This window comes from Megalops cyprinoides, chromosome 2 (assembly GCF_013368585.1).
Source record: "Megalops cyprinoides isolate fMegCyp1 chromosome 2, fMegCyp1.pri, whole genome shotgun sequence".
NCBI lineage: Eukaryota > Metazoa > Chordata > Actinopteri > Elopiformes > Megalopidae > Megalops > Megalops cyprinoides.
In genome coordinates this window covers 18,126,450-18,149,001 of record NC_050584.1, presented here as the reverse complement: position 1 = coordinate 18,149,001, position 22,552 = coordinate 18,126,450, and the positions used below count along the sequence as shown (strand labels likewise).

At 38.1% G+C, this 22,552-nt stretch overlaps 2 protein-coding genes across 5 annotated transcripts in view; one reads left to right on the top strand and one right to left on the bottom strand.

Annotated features, from left to right (window-relative positions):
• Positions 1–4,733, top strand: part of LOC118772971 (sodium/potassium-transporting ATPase subunit beta-1-interacting protein 3) — an 82,266-nt gene extending 77,533 nt beyond the window's left edge. For 2 of the 4 annotated variants that reach the window (XM_036521679.1, XM_036521680.1), the window contains exon 6: positions 4,291–4,733. In XM_036521679.1, coding sequence (XP_036377572.1) covers positions 4,291–4,304 — 14 coding nt within the window. In that variant the 3' untranslated portion in view covers positions 4,305–4,733. Of the gene's footprint in view, positions 1–2,104; positions 2,190–4,290 lie in introns of all 4 variants that reach the window. The other 2 variants (XM_036521678.1, XM_036521677.1) reach the window with 2 other exon arrangements.
• Positions 4,734–10,649: 5,916 nt separating this feature from the next.
• Positions 10,650–19,454, bottom strand: ggh (gamma-glutamyl hydrolase (conjugase, folylpolygammaglutamyl hydrolase)). Its single transcript, XM_036521109.1, has 9 exons — positions 19,032–19,454; positions 17,797–17,905; positions 17,491–17,541; positions 15,279–15,363; positions 15,020–15,158; positions 14,826–14,932; positions 12,814–12,904; positions 12,028–12,162; positions 10,650–11,584 (listed from the first exon to the last, which is right to left on the bottom strand). The coding sequence occupies exons 1-9, from the start codon at positions 19,123–19,125 to the stop codon at positions 11,466–11,468; spliced, it is 930 nt and encodes a 309-aa protein (XP_036377002.1). The 5' UTR covers positions 19,126–19,454; the 3' UTR covers positions 10,650–11,465.
• Positions 19,455–22,552: the final 3,098 nt, after the last annotated feature.

The window sequence follows — 22,552 nt, the reverse complement described above, 5'->3', positions numbered from 1 at the left end:
CTGAATTTGCAGACTGTTTTAACTTATACCAGATAGTCATGAAAAAACAGAAGAGGAAGTTCTTCCTTCCAGTATTAGGATGCTGTAAGTTGAAAAGAGTTGCTAAAGTAATGGCAACTAAAATTAAAAAGTATTAAAGGGTTTTTCAATGTAATGTGTTTATGTTCCCTGTATACACATTACATGGCATAAACTAGACATGCTTATCCAGAGCAACTTACATCAAATACAGGTTTTTACAATGTTATCCATTTATACAGCTGGATATTTACTGAGGTAGTTGTGGGTTAAGTACCTTGCCCAAGTGCCCCCATGGGGAATCAAACTGGCAACCTTTCGGTCACAAGTTCTGTTCTCACAAGTCAAGTTCTCCTTAACCTGCTATACTGCCGCCCCACACACACGCACACACACACAAACACATACACACACACAAGAGTGCGTTTGTAGAGTAAGAGCCAATTCAGAGGGCCATATAAAGTTGAGCATACAGCAATATGTTGTTTAAACATTGAGCTGTAGAGATTTCATGGAGGATACTAGAAGTGTTTGATATCTAAGGGTAAACCCACAACACACTTCCTGCACCTTGCTCACAGTCCAACACCCGTCTGCAGTTGATATGATTGTGATCATAATTAATCACCCATTCCTGTCAAAATTTTATGTGTCTTTGATACTGAAATATATGAATCATAACTGTTATGTTCCTGGCTGTATGTCTGACTCACAAAGCCCCAGAAATGCTGTTGTCATCACTGATCAGCAGGACCCAAACTAAGTAGAGGGATTCTTGCAAAGACAATTGTCTCATGCAGTTTTTCTCCAGGAAGCTGTAATTGGATAGTTGCTAATGGAGTCTTCCTTCCCTCTACATATTTCCATTAGGAACACTAGAAGTCCTGGCATGTTCCTGACTGACATTTGTAATAATTTTCAGTCCATTGAGGAGTACAGACGGTCACTGGTTTTGGCAGCACAGACCCATTCAAGGGTCTGTGGGACTTGCACCAGAGGACATCATCCCAAGTCTCTAAGAGTGCTATTTCTGATTTCACAAGACAGCCTTGCTGATGTGAGAAGTAAACTTGAACCTTGAGGAATATCTTTATTAATACCCTTGTTGTTGAAGGATTCTGCACTTAGGCTTAGGTGCATTGTGGGTCAAACACAGAAACTTAAAAGCCATCTGTTGAGGTTGTGTAGGTAATAAAACATGCCTTGCCCACATCCTGATCATACGCATCTGTGATTAAGACAAGAAACCACAGACCAGAAAGGATCCTGCATCTTAATATGTTGTACAATTTTGTGAAAGATGACCTGGCCACATTTTTTTTTTCTGAAAAATCATAGGAGTCCAGACCGATATACAGCTAAGTTTTAAATCAGAGGATTAGAGTTATTAACTTCTCATCTTTCATGCCAGTACAGTGTCTTCCCAAGTGTGACTTTTTCAGTACAGAGGCCCATATAGACCACCATCCTCCACATGCATAAAAGTGCTTACACAGTTTCAGATTAACATCAAGGGAAAAAGACTAATAGCATTGTCTGTAAAAAAAAAAAAAAAACAAGGAAAGGAACAAAGACATCCTGAATGGTGAAGTGGATTTCAATTCATGGAAGTAAAAGCATGGCCACTCTACAGTGAGACTGGAAGTAGTCATATGGTTTACTGAAAATAAGATATAGGAAACAGCTGATTGGAAACAGCTGGAAATGCAATGATTACGTTATTTAATTTAATTCATTCTTTTATTTAAAGGTCATTAGTGCAAATGTTGTCATTCCATTGGTTACTGCCAGCCCCTAATGTAAGGCTGGCTTTGGAAGCTTGATATGTTATGCAAATGAAGTATAAAGAGCATACTTTCATATTTAATTAGGCTTTTTAGATGGCCCACAATACCAGACATAACTAATCTATTCATAAAATACACAACATTTTCTCTTATGTAAAGTTTTATAGAAATGCAGACAATATTCATTTCGATTTTTTGCATGCTGTGCATTACTTTATTTTCCCAGTCTCCAAATAATCTGTCAGTGTTTTATTGTCAGTTATTAGTTCTCATTGTTTTTGGTTGTGTTGTGATTTCAGTTGATTTTATAGGTGGACTTGATTCATACACCTACCACCATTCACCCCAGAAAACTTCCCATGTCCAATTAAAGCCGGTTTACCTGTAAGTAAAGGGAATGGTATTTCCTACCAGCTGTCTCCTTTCTAACAGGACTCAAGGACTAACATCTTATTGGGGTGGTGACCATGGAAACCACAACTAACAGTTGCTTAACTACCTACTAACCGAGAGCTTCTAATGCTGGTTCTGTGGGATTTCTGTGAGCTAATGTGACAAGGCCAATTTTTTATTTATTGTTTCTATAGTGTTTTTGGAGGGAGACACATGATATGCTTAAACATGGTTCTGTAATTCTAGCTTCTGTGATTACTAAATGTGGGGTGTTTCCTTGGGTTGTTTTATAGGTGGTATAAATGCAGTTCAGAGGTATAGTACTGTAAGCCTTGCAGTCATGGCTACTCAGTGTAAGCAAGGAGGCCTTTTTGTACTGAAAGAATGCATCATCCCAGGGTCTTATGCTCATGTTCCAATACATTACACAATTTCCACTGAGTGAACAGTACCAGATGCAAGTCATACAAAGACAAGCTTCTCGTCTAGTGGTTGCACACACAAAGAGCTGCTCGGGCCCTTGCCTTTAATTCCAGTGGAGATTTAAAATTGCCAGTGCATTCAAGTGTGAGGGTGATACAGACCTCAGACAGGGAGTTCCACCTCTCTCTCTCTCTCTCTCTCTCTCTCTGTGTGTGTTACACACACATACACACAGGCTGCTGTATCCTCTACACAAACATTAATAAATGCATTAGCTACTGCTGTTTTTTAAAAATGCATTATTTTATGTCTGCTCATTTCACTAATTTTAAATATCAAATGCTTTTCCTAAAGGCCCAACTGAAGAGGAAGTCTGTAATTTGATTTCCTTATCACTGCCTTCATTTCCTTAGCATGTAATGCTGTCTCTTTTCTCCCAGTGCTGGAAGTTGATTCCTCATTATTTCCATCTAACAATCTGCTTTTCTTTTTAAAGTGTCAAAAATGATCAACGATGCTTGCTTGTTGAAAAAAGGAATTGATAATCTCATCTCTCACGTGCAAAAGAACTGGTGTGTCAGACTTCATATTGCACAATTTATGCCATTAAATTGTCAATAGCATTTTGTATAGCAATAGCAGTATACATGGTACAAGTGTACATGGACATTTACAAGTCCCTTTGGTCAGTGTTCATCATGACATGAAGTTAAGGTGGTATACAAACAATGCAACTCTCATTTGTAAATCTCTAAAAATTATTTGGATTCTCTTTTGTTCTGTGAAATATATCTAGCATCCTGCAGTCTGCTGCTTTCAAGCCATTTTCACAGTAAGGGTTACATATATGGATGTAGTACAGTAAGCAAACTGTTGAGGTATCGCACATCTCTCTCTAAGAGCACCTATTTAAATAGTTCTCTGAAATGGATCATATTCATTATAAAAACACATCTTTCACTTTCTCTTGCCCTCAAAGAACTGCCCTCAAAACCGATCGGATCAGCTGGGTTTTTGATTGACACCTGTGACATTTTGAGGGATATGAGCTGCCTCAATTCAGCCAGGAAAAAACAGTGAAGGCTGATGTGTCTATCATAATCCAGGTTGGCTTTTCAGATCAGCAGACATTTTCGGTCACAAAGAGCGAGCTTGATGAAAACACTCTGATGTCTGGTGTTTGGCAGACCCTGCTGACAGTGTTTAAGTGCGAACCTTATTCTGAGTCCCCACCATGTTTCTCATGCAAGTGAAACAGTAAATCTAGAGTTCTGTCACACGTCACATTTCTTTCACCTCTCATGTTCCAAAATAAAAAGCTCATAGCTGATTGATTTATTCATGCTGCATGGCAGGGAAGAGTGGGGTCACAGTGACTGCAGTGACATTTTCTCCTTCTTTCAAATGGTTGTTTGTAGCTAAAAAGGCTTCTACCACACAGGGTGAAATATGTTTGCGGGGATCTGGGCTATTCATATCAGTATGTGTTAGTTTTGAGCCACAGCTATTTGTAAACAAAAGCCAGCCACTGGATTACCCCACTGCTGACATGAATTGCAGTACAGTACACACGCTGTGCGATAAAGATGGCTTTTCATACAGCGTGACAACGGAAAGACAGTGAGGTAGATTTTATTGTTAATGCTGAAATTTTCTCCACCTCTTGCAGATCGAAGTAAATGAGGAGCAGTGCCTGGTGAGCTGGAGACGCCAAAACTAGGAAAAGATCTGCTGTGTACCACACAGCACAGTGCGCGTGGAGCAGGTGGACACGTGCACCTGCGAGTGTGTGAGGTGTGTGATGAGTGAGAAATGAGTGTGCTCGTGGGGAGGTGCCCACGCACCATGACCTTTGACCAAATCAATCACTGAGCATCCCTCTGTTAACAAAAAAACACTGCAAACAATTCAGTTTCAATCAAGCAGACATATTTCAGAGAATGAAAACCATAGCCTAAGGAGTGCGGGTCGTAACGGCAATGCAAGATGCAGAACAGATTTTTGTTTCCATCCTCTTTATGTCTTATGATGTATTTTTCCCAAAAGCAGATGAGGAACTTGTGATACCCATGCATTTTCAATGATATGATTCATTACAACCAAGTCGCCATTTACAATCTTTGGTGTCAACGGAATGTATGTCATCACGTTTTATCAAGTCTTAAACTGGTATGTCATTATTGTGTAAGATAAGAGCTCCTGTAAAAAAGGTTTAATATGATCATTTTTGTAATGTACTTACATGTTACTTTTTAGTCTTATAATTTGTAACACTCTCCGTATGCTGTGCTTTGAATGCAAAGAATGACCATTGCGGACATTGTTTATTTTGAAGGACAGTAACAATGCTTTTGATATACTTCGTTCATTGAACCATACAATTTGCCATTTTCAAATTACTCCCTAAAACTTGAAACAAGACAAATTCTATGGCAAATAGTGGCTTCGGCGATTGCCTCAGTTGTCAACAGATCCAAATCCCCAACAGTAAGTGACTGTTTGTATACATGTGTATATAGGAATATTATACAGCACATATATGGACAAATCTAATCTTTGTTATACATTTTCTGTTATGTGTTAAATTTCATGCATTTACAGAAAGGTAAACTCCAAATATGCTGGCTGTCTCTATCTCTACTTTAAACATGTTCCATACTGTGAAAGTCAGTCTCATTTCAGCTTCAGGTCCTTAGCAACACATGCAATGAAAAGCTTTTAGGGCTGAAATATGAAATGGACTTTGACACATCAAGACCAATTTTTGTGGAGTGAATTCATGTTAAGCAGCCTTTCCACATATATATGTGTGGTATATGTGACACATTTGTGATGTATTGGTTTCAAATACTCTTTTGATACAGGATAGTGAGAAAAGCACATGTTCTGTGACATTTGAAATAGTGCCTTTTATATATGATTTTACATTATACTTCCCTATTGAGAGAGAATTAATGAAATCATGTAAGCTTGTGATGGAAATATTGAACATCACAAGGTAGCATATCGTTACCTTTTCCAGCGACTTGATGGGGTACATTTGGAACCAAATAGAGGTGAGATGTCTGTACGAACATGTAATGTGTACAAATGTGTCTGTTGTCTACAGCAACAGACCATGGAAACAGAAGCCGTTTTGCACTGTCCATAGCAATGGAATAGACTGGTTCCAAGAGCATTAACAATTACATGGCATGGAGAATAAAATGATCAAATGGGACAAAGCATAGGATTTGTTAACTTCTCTTGCAGCAAGCTTTCACAAAGTGAACCACAAGGATTGTATTGCCACCTGCTGGGCATTTGCAGAAATTAACAGTGACGCTTTATTTGAACCAGAAATCATACACAAAGTGTGGAAAAACCACAGCATTAGACCTGTGACTTGCAGTCACGGGCGTAATTTTGCATATGGACGGTAGGGACATGTCCCTACCAATATGTGAGCGAACTCGTTCGCATTACCTTTGGAGTGAAGTCATATTACATAATTCCAATGTCCCTCGGTTGTTGTGTCCCTACCAATGTTGAGACCAAAACTACGCCCTTGCTTGCAGTTCAAACAAAATAAAGAATAAGTCCCCTGAGATGGAGAGAAAGAAACACAGGGCAGGTGTGTAATTTGAGAGAGGTAAATTAGCTATTATTTTTACTCTTGAAGTAACTTAGATCATGAATGGGCTTTGTCACAGAACAACTGCTTCCTTTAGGTATAAACTTCATACAAAATGTTTCTAACGTAAACATTTTTCATTACAGAAAGAATACATTCATTTAGATGACTTTGTACAAAATGTTTTTTGATGTAAATTAATATCAGATGCATGCATGGACTGTTTTTTGTGATTGCTGTGTGTATTTTTTTAAAGCCCATCCTTCGGGTAGCTAGGTAAGACATGAAGTTTGTATATACTAATCTACGTTTCTTGTGCCATCTACAACACAAAGCCCAAACCATGACATGTTTTATGCGTGATCTATCTTTGCATAACAGCCCCCGGTACCATTTTGAATTCTTTAGAATATATCTGATGAAAGGCCAGCTGACATTTTAGGTTATTGGCACTGTCCCCTAATTGTTCTTGAAACAAGTACAACCCCTCTCCTATGTTATTTTCCATGCTACAGCAACTGCCAGGTTATTAAAACTTGCAATAAAGTCATTTTTTTCTTCTTTTGGAAAGTACACACCGATACTAATTCAGGCATTGTATGTGTGAAGGTTTTAGTCTGTGGATGTTTTTTGTGTGTATGTATGTGTAGAAAAGTAGAACTTTTTGCACATTTAATTTTTATCTTGTGTAAAATCTACACATTCTTACGTGATCTGACAAGTATTATTGATAGGAACGCAATGTAAAAAAAAAACCTCAGCAAGGCAGAACCTTGTCTTGGTACTGTGTAAAATTAGTGTTAATAAAAGGAAATATCTTGTCAGTTATTAATAAACTGTACATTGGAGTAACAAAATTCTTTGTTTCGTTGGAGTCTGCCTTTTTTACCTCTTTACTGTAAAACAGAACTGTGGCACCTCCATTGGCCAATCGCACATGCAGAAGTCTACTCCATACCAAAGGGATATTCCTTTTTGGCATTGTTCATTTATGGACACACAATTATATTGTACCACAACAAGATCCAATTTGTCTTTTCCCTGTTACTATACATAGGTAAATCTTCGCACCCTGCTATACCATTGAAGTGTGTGGTTGCTTTTAAACTCCAGTAACTAAGATTGTACACTATAGTAGGAGATGCAAACTGATGGAGAACTGATGAGAAGGTAGTACTGCCCAATAGTATAAAATGGGGCTACCATACTTTGTTAAGTATGAGGGTCTTTTTTCTCAGTTATTCAATATTGTTTACCAAAATTTTCATAAAAAATAAAATACCCTAATATCATTCACCAGAAACTAGTAATGGAAGACAATGAATGCACTACACAATTGTTTGGTGTTGTATTGTACTTGCCATTTTAAACCATTCAAATACCAGTTTTTTGCTAGAAATTAGGAAATAAATTATTTTAGTTTTAAGCTTTGTTCAGCTACATATATTCCTGGTTTTATTTTTGCTTGTGAAAAATTGTAAATTAAATTATATCATAGAGAGGTTATGGCCATTCTTAATAATATAGGTACTGTCAGGCAAATTAAATTTCTTTTTCCTGCACATTCATTTTTCTGTCTTGCCCTTATATTTACTCATTTCATAGGAATTGTACATCATCTATTTTTAGCCTCTAGCTTGACATATCGAGGAGGGAAAGAGCAGCCCTTTGGTGACAATCCACATAAGAGAATGCACCCTTGTAACCATGCACAACACTCTATAGCAACAAAGCTTCAGTTGGATCAGGCTCAGAGGACAGCCATTTCCAAGGTGACATTCTCTGCAAGTGGAAGATCAGTTCACATGTCAGAATTGCAAGGAGCACTCAAAGCCAGAAGAACGATGCTGGGACACATTCATGCAAAGTGTCAAAGAATAAAGCCCTCCCTAGCTGTCACACAACAAGCTATAATCTGTATTCCTCATACAGATTAAATACACATGGTCTTCTTTCTTTAAGTTTCAGTATTGGATGAAATTAAACCTGTCCTCTTGCTAAGTGATGTCCTCATAATTAGCACGGAATTACATGACATCTAGACTTTCTCTGCTGGTGGGCCAAGACAAATTATTTAGCAGTGGCCTCCATCCAAAGAGTATAAAATAACATTCCCAGAAAGACTGGTCTGCTGATAAGTGCAAAAACTCACTTATTTAACCTCCTACACGGCCGATGGATCAATGAAATACTGAAATATGGCCATATGACTGTGAAACACAGGCAAAATCCTTCTGTCAGTCAAACAAGGCAACACACATAAGTTCAGGAATCAAGAGGCAACGTATGACTGTACTATCGATGATCTCACCACTTAAGTACACCTTGATGACCATGGTCACACATCCATGGTCTGACTGCTGTATTGCCAAAATGGTTTACTTGGGCAAAGCAGTGAAATGTCACATGTATAAAATGTATAGAATGTGAACTACATCACCATGCATCATCATCTGACAAACCAGTTTCTATGGGTTAACACCCGAATTTTTCACTTACTTTGTTAATACACAAGAAAGATAGCATCTACTTGCTGTAGCTGTAAAATACAGCTTTAGTAGAATGTATAAGCTTTTGACTGCAATATAGACAGAATTTTAAAAGTAAAACGTGCAAATGCAAAATGTACCTTATTCACTATGAAATCATCACACATTTAAAACAAGACTGATAGCAGCTTTGATTTACTGAATGCTGTCTCAACAGCTTTCTGACACTGGTCTATCCCCACATACATCTTAGGTGCAAGGGAAAATAAAAATAAATATGAATCTTGCCAGAATTTTTCTATTTATTCATTTCAATCTATTTATGTGATACTGAGCAACGTGGCTATGTTAGTACTATTAGCAGAGTTGCCAGCTAACTACTGCCTACAACTACTGCTGACCATAGCGCCTGCTAAAGTATCTGCTGTGTCAGCTTTGTTTTTATCAAGCTAGAAAGCTGGCTATGTAATACATGGAATTAAATCAAGGCAAGCTAGCCTTCCTCTTGTAAATATAAAAAGCATTCAATTTCATGTTTCATATGAAAAATAATTTCAGGAATCAACCCCTACAGACCAAGAATGTGCCCCATTTAAACAGGTAAAACGCAACATAAAGACAAACATATTTATAAAATAAAAAAAACAAAAACAAAACAGGTTGTTGTTTAAATGACATACCTTACGGGACAAGATCTGCTGAAAGCTCCTACCCAGACAAGGAAGTCACACAAAGACAAAAAGTTACTTCAGATGTCTTTATTATTGCTTTTTGAAACAAAATGAAGAAGTACAGCACAATGGGAATAATCTTTAGATTGCACGCAGATCATAGGGCTCCACAACCTTTCTCATTTCAAAATTCCTTGCTTTTCCAGGCACTGGGTTCTAGACATCTATGAGGAAGTTTTTGCTCTGATCCTCAGGGCATGTTTTTAGGGCAGCAGGGAATATGTGGGTGTAATCAGATATTGTGGAGGTGCTGAATGATCGCACATTGTAAAAAATCATTATCACTTGATGAATAAACTTGTAAATTATCAAAAAACTAAGCGATGTTACTGTTGTTATTTTGGTGCACAACTGCAGCAGAAAAATGTCCTATGATCTATGGTCTATCATATAGTAGTTTATGGTGATGCCTACTGCAGAGAGCTTCTTATATTACAACAATGTTTGCAATAGTCATGTCCTTCCTCAATAAATACGAATGAAAGTGGCAGTGCTAATGCAGTGCAATGTGCTTAGACTACTGTTAGCATCATTATGTATTACACAAATGTGTATGATTAAAATTAATAATGAAAATGTATAGTTGTTACAGCATGCTCTTCCTGACAGCTACAATGCATAACTAGTAACCTAGCTACTTACCTACATTGAGGAACTTAATACATCTAAGGTAAAAGTGTCAAATTTGACAATTGGCAATTCAGCTAATGGAATCTCTCGGTAAAAATTTCCCGATCTGTAAATTGATTTTTTTTCCATGCTTTCCAGACCTGCACAACAACTCTGATAATTTGGCGTGCTAGCTAGGTGTGTATTTACTGCAAGGAATATGGGTGTGCTTTGAATATGCCATCCAATCATTAATGCACAAAGCAAGAAACTGTACCAGCCAAACGTTTGGACACACTTTTTTTTGTTTGTTTTTTTTTTCCACATTTTAGAATAATAGTAAAGACATCGAAACTATGAAAGAACACAAATGGAGTTATGCAGTGAAGGAAACAGTTATAAAGAAATAAAAAAGATAAGATTCTTAAAGCTACCCAAAAAACATTTTTAAAATTAGACATTTTTTGAAGGAAATTCATGAATAGGCATCAACTTCACTATTTATATTTGTCTTAGAAACAAATTTCAAGCATTGAAGCATAAGTCTTTACATCAAGTTGTCTTTGAATGCATGTTTCCCATTATCCTTTGACTGGTACTATAGATATTAAACTAGCTAGCTAGTTTACCTTGTCACTCAACTTAGTAAGTAACGCAGACAACTTTTAATGTGACATTAACAAAAATGTAACTGCAATACATCACAACAAACAAACCATAATTCTAGGCTACAGTAGCTAGCTAGCTTGATAGCCTGTCAGCCAACAAAGCAGTTGGCAGTATAGCAGGACAAAATACTATAAAAAATTAATATTTGGTAAATCATTTTCTCTTGGATGTTTCACATCATGTAAACACATTGCCTACCCATTAAATTCAGCAGCTAAAACCACTGTTTAATACCCGTCTTCCACTGTTACCAGTGCAATTAGACAGTGTGAAAAATCACCCTTGTCCAGTGGCTGAGAAGACAACAAATAAGACACAGTGCATAGAATTAAAGTGCTCTAAATATGCCAGCATGGGTTTTTCAAGATACAAGTGGCTTGACACATGGGGCAGGCTGTTGTGGAGTTAATGTTCCCCCTTAATTTTAAAGCACTTCAGTTACTTCTTGTGTAGTTGCTAGATATGCTAGCTGGTGGAAAGCTATTTACTTTTTCTCCCAATCAGAGAAGTATACCAGTCAGTTTGCCACCTACTCTGGTGTACTGTTGAGGAGTGAGGGGGTGACAATCATATTATGAATAGTTGCCCTATTATGTGTTTATATGTAGTTTACTTGCATCTGATGTGTGATGTGTGTATGTGTGTGTCTGCATCCACCCTGAACTACACAGTCTAATTGTTCACCTCCTTCATTTGAACTCTTGCTACAAGGATTTTTTCTTCCACATTTCCATTAAAACAGATATATCTGCTCAAATGCAGATTTTTTCCCAGTGTAAGTTGCACTGTACTGGTAGATCAGAGCTTCAGACTCTTCCTCTTTACTTGGAAATCGGTGAGAGCTTTTTCTTGCTGTTAAAAAATCAAGATTGTATCATGCAAAAGTGTCAGCTTGCAAAGTAACACAATATTATCAAACTGTAAAGCAAATAACAGAATATTTTCAATCAAAACATACCTCATTAAATAAATAATCAATGTGAATCTCAATGCCCAACAAGTCTTAAAATATTCAGTATGAGGAAATCCTAAGTAAGTGGGCTGATATCCAACTCTGAGAAGTACAAAACAGGAATTAAGACTATAATGCTTTCAATATATTGTACAAATGTCCAAGAAATGAAAAACTATCTTTGTTAGCTAGCATTGGAATGGTGGATTTCTGTTGGGTTTCATCAAAATCCATGTACCAACAGCTGACCCAAAGACCAGATACACAGAGGAACAACCTGAAAACACGGTTGCCTTTTCCATGACTTTTCTGGATGGACATAAAAAGTTTGACATTATGTTACCTTCATTGACGAAGAAGTCAGCCATGAAAAAAGTAGCTTTCACAGCATTGGGTGAGTGTGGAATGTAGGGCCTTGTCCACTCAAAGGGATTCTTTTCAGGGTGCCACTGAGTCCCGTAAAAAGGAAACTCGTATGCTGTAGAGCGCATAAAACACATCACTGCAGGAATGAGTGAAGCAAAATACCCTAGCAGTTAGCAGTTTAGCAGTTAAGGAAGAACATTCAATATCATGCACACCAGGGAAATATCGTATGCAAAATTAAAAATATGGTCAACAACATGTATCAGAAAGTATGCTTTATTACGGAAACTATGATTAACCTTCAGCTTAGTGCTAATATTTTCACAAGGAAATTGTTCTGAATTTGTGTGCATTTATAAATAGCATATTTGTGATTATCACCCACCTACGACACAAAACGCATTACAAAACACAACCCACCTTAGGCTGATTTGACAATACATAACCAGTCTGTGTAAGTGGATGCATAAATGTAATTATTTTACATTTTTTAAGAATTATTAAAAAATTAAGAATTATTTAAGAATTTGTCTGCATTTTTGTACTTAAGTAAATTACATGTAATATCATAGTGCTCAATGTCCATTTTCATATAACAACTTCTTTGCCTGTATTCCATTCCATGTTCTGGAAGTTTCACCATCTTTGGTTAGGAGTTCACATTAAAGAGATGTAAAAAAAAAAAAAAAAAAAGACATTTTATCTTTCATCAGTGATCAAGGCCTAATTATGTATAATAGGTAAGTTACTGGGAAGAGCTCACCTTCCATGGTTGAAACAAATTCCACTTTACCATCAAAATTGGTGGTCAAGACTTTGTAGAACATTCGTAGTTCCTCGCTTTTATTGTAACTCTGGAACAAATTAAAGACCAAAGAATAATCTAACCGTATGCAATGTGCAGACTCTTAAACTTTGATTATAATTCAAATATGACCAATACACTAGCCTTATTTACTATGGAAAGTGTTTGATTCTATGTTTACTTAACCAGTGTTATCAGAGATCCTTTGTGTCCTATGTGAATGATTCAGTACACTTCTTCCTCTCTAGGCCTGTATGCAGAAATGCATGACAACTGAACAATGAACAGTTTAGCTCAGAAAATGATTACTAAAATAAAGATGCATAACACTATTTCAGTGTGTGAAATACTGTGGGCTTCACAAACTAAACATTACACATGACCAAATAACTGTCAGAGGGACAGAAAGGAAGCAAGTTGAATCTAATTTGCCAGTGTTTTACAGCAAAAGGAAGACAATGCTGTGGAGACACATGGCTGTTTCATGTAAATACCAAGCAAAATTAAGTGTTCTGAATTTTCATATAATTTTTGCCTCTATAATAGCGTTTTGTGTAATGTTTGTAATTTGCTTCATCTGAAATACTGATTGTAGCAACATCTGATATGTACCTAGATGGAAACTCAACTTGATACTTGATTCCCAATTTATACTACACCATATTTTGATTTTACCAAAACTGGGGAAAATCAAAAGGACTCCACTTGTCCAGAATCAATAAACTACACTTGTCCATAATCAATAAACATAAATCAAATGTTTACATTACATTACATTCATTTCAGAGTGACTTCCAGCACAAAAGAACAGAAGTGTATCTATGGAAGTTAACATATGTGTACCAACAAAACTTTTATGCATAAATGAAAATTGACTCAAAACAAAGGAGTCAAATAAATGAAAATAAACAAAATAAGTTATAACAATACAATGGATTCATGTATATGATATTGTCACTGTGTAGAAGCCTCTCCTATCCATTCAATAAAGCTTTATTTTTCTCATGATCACCCCCTGCCAGTTGTTTTGGTATTACCAACTGGTGCACTGTTGTGTTCTATCTCTGTGTTAAGACAGTCTTTGAGAAGAGATATTTTAGGTTCATTTAAATATTAATGCATAGAGCATTTCTGCCAATTTCTGCATACCAAAACTAATGGCCACACTCCTGTCACACCCCCTCAACACAACTGCTAAAAAAGTTGAGAAACAGCAACTATGGCACAGCTGTCATTTTTCCCTTTGTTCTGTCTCTAAACAACAAAAAAGTACTTGTGTGCTGCATTTGGCTGTAGTACAGTGACCTATTTTACAGTACTATTACTGACTTCCTATAGACTCAATACAATCCCCCTGTCTCCATCTCAAAAAAAGTGGATTTCCATTTTTAAAAGAATCTTACATTACATTATTATCACGTAGCAAATGCTCTTATCCAGAGTGACTTACATAGGTTACAGCTGTACCCATTTATACATTTGGATTTTACTGAAGCAATTTTGGGTTCCTTGTACCTTGCCCAAGGGTACAACAGCAGTGCCCCATTGGGGAACTGAACCAGCAACATTTTGGTTACAAGCCCTGTGCCTTATCACTGTGCCACACTGCTGATCTATACCAAATCCACATCACAAGTTCATCTCTGTTTATGCATTCAAAGAGCACCACAATTTCAAACTTTATATGTAATCTTGAATTATATTTCATGGCCTTTTCAAGTTGGCTCAAAAGGTCAGTTGTATATCGTATGCTTGATTTGAAGCTCCACAATGTGGAACTTTTATTACTGTATTTCCAATAAAAGACAGCTTCATACATGAGTTACTGCTTAACACTGTGCAGATTGCTGCTAGTCTTGATTTGGGTTTTATATTTTATCAATGTAAAATCCACTGTATATTAACATTAGTACTGGGAATAAATAAGTAATTTGAAAGCTCTGGTCTTTAACTGTGAGTGATTGACATACCTTCATAGTGAGACTCCACTGATGTGAATTTTCTGTTAGGGGCTCTGAGGCCAGAGCTTCCAGGATGTCTGTGGGGAAGTTCCTGAAGAGCCTGCTATTTCTTGAATCTGCAAAAACATTATCAGTTGTCAGAATGCAATACTTTTCAGGGTAAGTATCCAAAGACTGAACAAGTTGCCTTGACAAGAACCCACCTTTTGTAAAAACCAGTGGAAGTGCAACGCCAGTGGTATTAGTATGAGACAGCAGAAACTTTCCACTGGTCAGGTATGTCAACTCCTCAAAACCCAAACACGTACCCCAAACAGGGAAGTAATCACCTTCAGAATTAGCCTAGGACAAAAAAAACACCATGAACATGATTTAAAATAATTATTAATAACCTGTTACTTGTGCGGCACATAACAGTGAGTGATGGGCTATCAACTGTGAGTATTTAAAAAAAAAACTGACCTTAAGAGCAAGATTATAAAACACCCTTGCAGCTTCAGCATACCCTGATGTTGTCAAGTTAACACCTCCACCAGGAAACAGGACTCTACAGAAAAGGGAATTTAAGATTGATAAACAAAGGTTTGTGTGTAAAAATGGAACACAAGCAATGAACCCGAAACTAAATTTGGAAGTTTCTCTAATAAAAGTCTGTGTCATGTCATTTGGGCTTTCTTAGGCCTTCTTTACACAAGCCATTTATTAGATGTAGGGCACTTCACAAGATTTGTGAACACAAGAGTTTCTATTTGTTTACAGAGCAATGCATATAGCAGATATGTAAGATAGATAGATATCTTAGATATCTGAAAACTGTTACCTAGACCAACTAGACAAATTTTAATCCATGATCTGGAGCCTGTACTGCAAAATTATCTTTCTTGTGGCTATAAAACTCAGAAACAACATTGCTGAGTTAGTGGGAACATGGAGTCATTGTTGCTCACCAGCAACAGGAATTTTTTTTTTTTCTGATCTGTATTAAATGAAACAGTCTGCATAGAATAATTTATGGATCTTGAAATCAGGTAGCTCTGGAGAGATATCACCAAGTCCAGGCAGCTTCCTTTGTTGGAGTGACTTGGTCACATTTTAAAGCTCTTTTAGAGTAACAGATTGGGCCAACAGTTGTCTATGAGACCGGATTAATTTAGGTGAATCCAGTCAATGCGGAGAGCACTTGCAACTGCAAAATGGAGTCATTAACTTCTGCCTTGCACTGGATTGCTGGTGTATTCTTTGATTTTTGTTGTTGGTAAGCTTTCACATTCTCTCTGGTTGATTGACCGATTGTTTATTGTCACTGTGGGATGCAGGACAATTTGATTTGCATCACACACACACAAAGCAAACACATACAAATGCAGTGATACAGACAAGCAGCAAAAGGTGGGTTGGGGGTTTGCACAGTCCTTACAAAAGACTTCTGGGTTCTGGTTGTACTGTAGACTGGTGTTCTACATCTGTAGCCCAATGGCAGAAGTTTCCATCCACTGTTTACAAGGTGAATACCTGACCATCTTGAGATTTTCTTCCCTAGCTTTCTGATTCTGTCCATGTATAATCCTCAAATACCTCCAAACTGTTCCCCAAAAATCTTACTTGCTATGCTTACTGTTTTGTTTAGTAAGTTCTGGTTTTTGATGGATAGTTGGCTGTGCCATTCTTAAAAACAAAAAAGTGAGAATACTCTGAATGATTTTTTGTCCATATTGTACTGTCTGAATGTTCTCGTTAAATATAATCTCTGTTGACATTTCTTGTGTACCTGTTGGACACTGGGTGTGAATGTCAGTTTATAATCTGCGGTAGCACCGAAATATTAGTGTTCCTCCACTGTTTCCATCTGTTCTGTGTTTATGTAAACAGGTTCTGCATGTCCTCTAGCCTTCCTAAAATCAATTATCATTTATTTTGTCTTTTTGACTTTCAGAATAAGACCACTTATAGAAACCATTGATTTTTTCCCTACTGTTCTCGCAAGACCCTGAGGTAAGGCCAATACCGTATTATCCACATAATTACCAGTAGCACAGTTTGGTGTCCTGGACAGTCATTCACACACACATATACATACGTGGATGTTTTGGCTTATATTTTTGTTTGGAAATTGCGTTTCCCCATTTCCGTTCTCAGTTTTTCAGAAATTGCATTGAAAACACAGTTTTTTTTTCCCCCAAAAACATAACAATTCTTTCCATCCCACTTACAAATATAGTATTGATGTTACTGTATTCAAGAGAAGTCTTTTTTATCTATCTTTTGCATATTTACTTGCATTCTTATTACACATGTTAGCAAATTTAAGTTAGCCAAAATGAGGTATTTGCTGCAATAAATGTAGTCTTAGGCTTTTACATACACTATATGGACAAAAGTATTTGGCCACACCTGTTTTTCAGGGTTTGGGCTAGGCCCCTTATCTCCAGTGAAGGGCAATCTTAATGCTTCAGCATATCAAGACATTTTGTGTCTTGTGGAAAGCCTTCCAAGACGAGTGGAAGCTGTTATAGCTGCAAAAGGGGACCAACTCCATATTAAAGTATATGTATTCGAATACAATGTCATTACAATGTAATGGTCAGGCTTCCGAAAACTTTTGTCCATATAGTGGATGATTATGCTACATATATACCTACCTGACACAAACTCAAAGAGAATGGTGCAAACCTACCCATTAATGGAGTTAAACAGCCTTTCATATTCTTGGTGAGTCTGGTTAACCCTGTGTTAAGGGAAATAAACCAAATCATCAAAACAATTCAGTCACAGCTCTAAATAAAGTTACTTCACTGTACTCAATGTGCTGTGGGTATATTCCCCTTTCAAAACTGCATTAGAATGCACTTAGTCCACATATGTTAACGTAAGTCAACAGCTAAACGCTGACAAACTGTCATGAACAGTAACAATAACATATCACAGATAGTACATGCTGTAGTGGAAGAACATTGTTTTGACATAAAACCGTGATTCTTACTTCACAGGTACAACTCTGGCTCCTGCTGACTCCAAAAACTTCACATATGATGCCGCAATGTATGACGTTGCGAAGGCCTGAGGTTTCGGCAATTCTTGAGCCAAAACACCTAGGTAATTCATGATACATTTTATATTTGATTAAAAGTCACATCAGAAATGCAAGGTCCTACGTTAACAGAGGTATAAAGCACTGTGGTACAGACACCCTGGCCAGAAGATAAAAACTTCCTTATATCGCTATTCGTTTGTGTTGTACTCTGCCTCACTTGTAAGTCACTTTGGATAAACACGTCTACCAAAATAATAAATGTAAATGTACCTGAAACCAAACCCTTTTTTTTAAACCAATTTCACTATAGGACAACTATTCCCACTATGGTTCAAAATCTGAACCCAGAGCTTTTCGAGTGGTTACCTGTTACATTTGAAATACTGTAACAAGGTCTACAGGTAGGATTTGGAATTCACTAAGCAGAGTGCGCACGGTAATTACAGCTACTTGAGTCTGTGAAATTTTCTTGTATTAAGAAATAAACTCAGGCCTACTTCCTCTGTTCCTGGTATTTCTGTAAGTTTGCCCAATTCAGTGTTTTTGTCTTTAGGTTTTCATACCAGCAGATCAGTAAAAGCGTTAAAGCTGACAGAATAAAATGTTTGAAAAAGAGAATAAGAACATCAGTATCGATCACTAACAATCTCTAAAAAATTAAAAATGTCCGTTGTTGCTAGGTCTTTTTGCTGTAGAACGTCGTGATCGTCTCTGGTGGTTTAGTTAATAATGGAAACGGCGTTACGCACATGAACGTAGCTAAACAGAACTCGCGGGTAACCTGCTGATGACAGTTTTGGGGTAAACATCCATTTGCTCTGACGTATAGACATTTCGTTAAGATAGTATTCAGGCGACGCTAAAATTTACAAGACAAGGAGAGATACGCAGGCTATGCTTCTCTTATAAAACACGTGACGGAATGCCAAATGAAGGTCAGTTGAGGACAACAAATATAACTCTCGCATTTGTTTTCCTAGTTTTGTAAACCGAAAGGTTTTCAAGAATTAAATTATAACTAAAGTGGGTAAATTTCATTTTTGTCTGCTATAAATACACTCCATTTCGACATTCTTTTGAGCTTCAAAAACCGCCTGTCGCCTACTAGCATGTATTTTCAAGTTTCAGCGAACTCACGAACTAAAAGATTAACCTAAGCATGTTAACATTTCTATATAACTCACCGACTACTGGCGCGTCGTTTCTTTCTGTTCTCAGAACTGCAGATGAGCCAAAGTCTACGAAAACAAACAGACTAAGCAGGGTGAAGCATTGCATGGTCAAAACTATTTCTGAAAGCCCAATTATAGTAACATTCCTTGTTACTAAGCGGTCAACAGACAGTAGCGTAGTGGACTGTAAACGGAAAATATAAAATGTGGGTTATAGTGTTGGGGCGGAGCAAAGCTATTTAGTCATCTATTAGTTCCTCAACTTCGTAACTTCGTGTTTTTAGTTCTCATGTGTGTTGCAAGAGAAAGCCTGGGTCAGTTACCCGTGGTTTAACTTTAAGTAAAATTACACGAGTTCAGTAGTTGCTGTGTTGCTGTTTTTGAACAAGAAGTATACAGTATATTCACCACAGTCTCGAGAGTAGGCTACCAATCCAAAGTGGAATCAACTGGAACGGTTGCACTCAGGATGTTGATGAAAGACGGAACTCCGGAAATACACATTTTGGGGGGAACGGAAGCACTAATGGCTATCTCTTTAAAAATACATCTTTGTATTATACAGACACGAAATGCCGAGCTCATTGAAGTCTGCGGTTCTTTGGTGATAAAATTGTGGATCGTATGGACACCAAACGCAGTGTTCATGTACTGATTGGCAGTACTGTACAATTTAAATTAAAGCACAAACTTAGATGAAGTAGTTTTCTATTATCTTTCAATGTTCCGGTATTTCTTTAAAAAAGTTGAATACTAGTCATACTTTTCTAAAGTATTAACAATGTTCATATTTCCAGTAGCCAGCACATCCCTGGCTGTTGATATGGTGCTAAAATTTGTTTTTATATCATTACACAAGAGACAATAAGTATTATAAGCCTCAGAGTTGCTTAATGCAGTTATTCAATCCCTCACAATATAATGACTCGAAGTTACTGAATTTTTCTGTTGTACAATAGTCTATTTAATATCTTCAATTAGAAACACTCAATAGTTGATTTAGATGGGTATCATGCATTACTACATATAACTGACCGGTTTAAAACAATGGTACAGCAGATATAAGGAGGTCTTTGCTTACACATTTTTGGTAGTCTGTTGTTTGGTTTATACTCATGACTGACTACCAAATCACTTACTAATCACATCAGAAGCAGGAGGACAGTATGTAGGGCATGATGTCAGGGATATGGTCCTTGTGAGCCTGTTGCACTGAACAACCACTCAGGGCAATGCCCAGTTGTTTTCTGAACCCTGAGCTTAGGGGTGTACCAGAGAGAGAGAGGTGGAATAGGGGAACATCTATAATACATATTCTAATTTTTTGAGATGCACCTGTATATGCTATACAATGTGACACAAACAAGCCCCTTAACCTCAAAACTAAAGAAGTGGAGTAGTTTCTAGGTAGTGTCATGTACATGTCCTTGTTTGGATTACCAGGCACCTGCATGTTTTGGAACAAAGCCAGCCGAGTGTCCCAAGTAGCTGACACTATGGCACTGAATAGATGGGAGGCCATCAAAAAATCCCTGCACTTCAACAACAATGAAGACAGACAGGAGTAAAATGCTGGTCCACTCCACAAGATCCGACCACTGATTACTCATCTCACCTGAAAGCTCAAGATGATCCCAATGGGGGAGAAGCTGGCTGTAGATGAGCAGATGGTCTCATTCAAGGGAAGAAATAGATTGAAGCAATACCTGCCAGCAAAACCAAGGAAATGGGGCTACAAATTACTCATCTTAGCTGGCTCTGATGGTGTCCCGCACAACTTTGAAATCTACACAGGGAGAGTTGTACAGCCCCCTGAGCTACCGGATGTGGGAGCAAGTGGCAATGTTGTCCTCTGCCTGGCCCAGCCTATACCCAAACAACAGAACCACAAGCTCTTCTTCGGCAATTGGTTCACGGGTGTCCCTGGCTCAGCAGGGAATTCACTGCACTGGTACTGTTCGTGGCAACAGACTGCCCGGTGTCAACTTGATGGGCAATGCTGAACTGAAGAAAACAGGACGTGGGTCTTTTGAACAGAAGAATTGCTGTTGTTGGACAAACCGCCTTGCACGTTGTAAAGTGGTACGATAACCGCTCAGTGACCCTTCTGAGGGACTACGTTGGAGCATCCGCAGTCACCGAGGTTGAGAGGTGGGACGGCAAGCAAGAGGTGATCACCAAAGTCCCCTGCCCTGCTGTGGTGAAAGAATATAATAAGAATATGGGTGGGGTGGATCCACTTGATTCCCTGATTGCACTGTACCGGAACAAAATAAGATCAAAGAAGTAGTATCACCGGCTGGTGTTCCACTTGCTGGATATGACCATTGTGACAGTCTGGCTGCCGTACAGGAAAGATTGCAATGGCACTGGCATTAGAAAGGAGGACCAAATGAGGCTCTATACAGTCATACATTGCCGAAGGCCTCTGCAGAAGTGGAGAGAGTCAGGAGCACAAGAAAGGTCGTCCTAATTCCACAATTGCTGGAGAGTATGAGGAGAAGGGAAGAGGACCCACTGCACCTATCCCAACCCCTGATGTGTGCCTGGACGCCACAGCCCACTGGATGATCATGACTGACAAAGAGATGTAGGGTTCCAGGATGCAGTGTTACTCCAAAAGTCAAGTGCCAGAAATGTGACATCCACCTCTGTTTCACATCTACCAGCAACTGCTTCCTGAGGTTCCACACAGAATAGTCATCAATGTGCTTTTGCAAAAAGAGGGACACTGGGATTGAAACAATTCCTAGCAAACATATTTATGTACAGCAAGGAAGTTCTGCAATATCTGTCTGTCTGTCTCACTTGGCACAGCACAAAATATACATCAATATTACAGTGACACAGCTGTGAGAGAAAAGAATGACAAAACACTCCAAGGGCACGAGACTGAAGGTTCCTCATCGGAGCTGAGATGCGTGATGTTCGGACGTATCGGAGACCTGGCTGACACAGTGCCCCATTGCAACCATGAGGAGAGACCCTGCGGAGGGCTGATGAGAGTGAAGAGATTTCGTCTCTAGCACAGAATGCGAAGGAAAGGGTTTAGCTGTACTGGATCCCAAACGCTGTGGGCTAAACTGTTCACAGTGCTCGCACTACTCTCCAGCAAAGACTGAGAAATCAAAGAACGTTTGGTCTGTACAGGTAGTCAGCATAAAGAAGTAGCACGAGGTCAATCCCACAGCAATCTGCAAAAAAATGGCCAAATAATCAAACTAGACCTGCTTTGATTATTCTGCCAAAAATCAGAGGTCAAAGGTCAGAGGTCAGAGCACAGGGTGGGGGGGATATCTTACTGATGATTGTGGTGACAAGCTCTGAACATAGATGACATTTTGTGGTTACCTCATCAGAATCAGAGAATCAGAATAGACTTTATTGTCATTGCACGGTGGGGGTACAACGAAATTCTACCCATAGTTCCTTCTGACCCCTGTCCCAGCAGCCCTTGGATCTCTGGAACGATCCCTGGGGTTCTTGGAATGTTTGTGGCCACAACATTCCGATAGGTTGGTTGAGAGTACCAG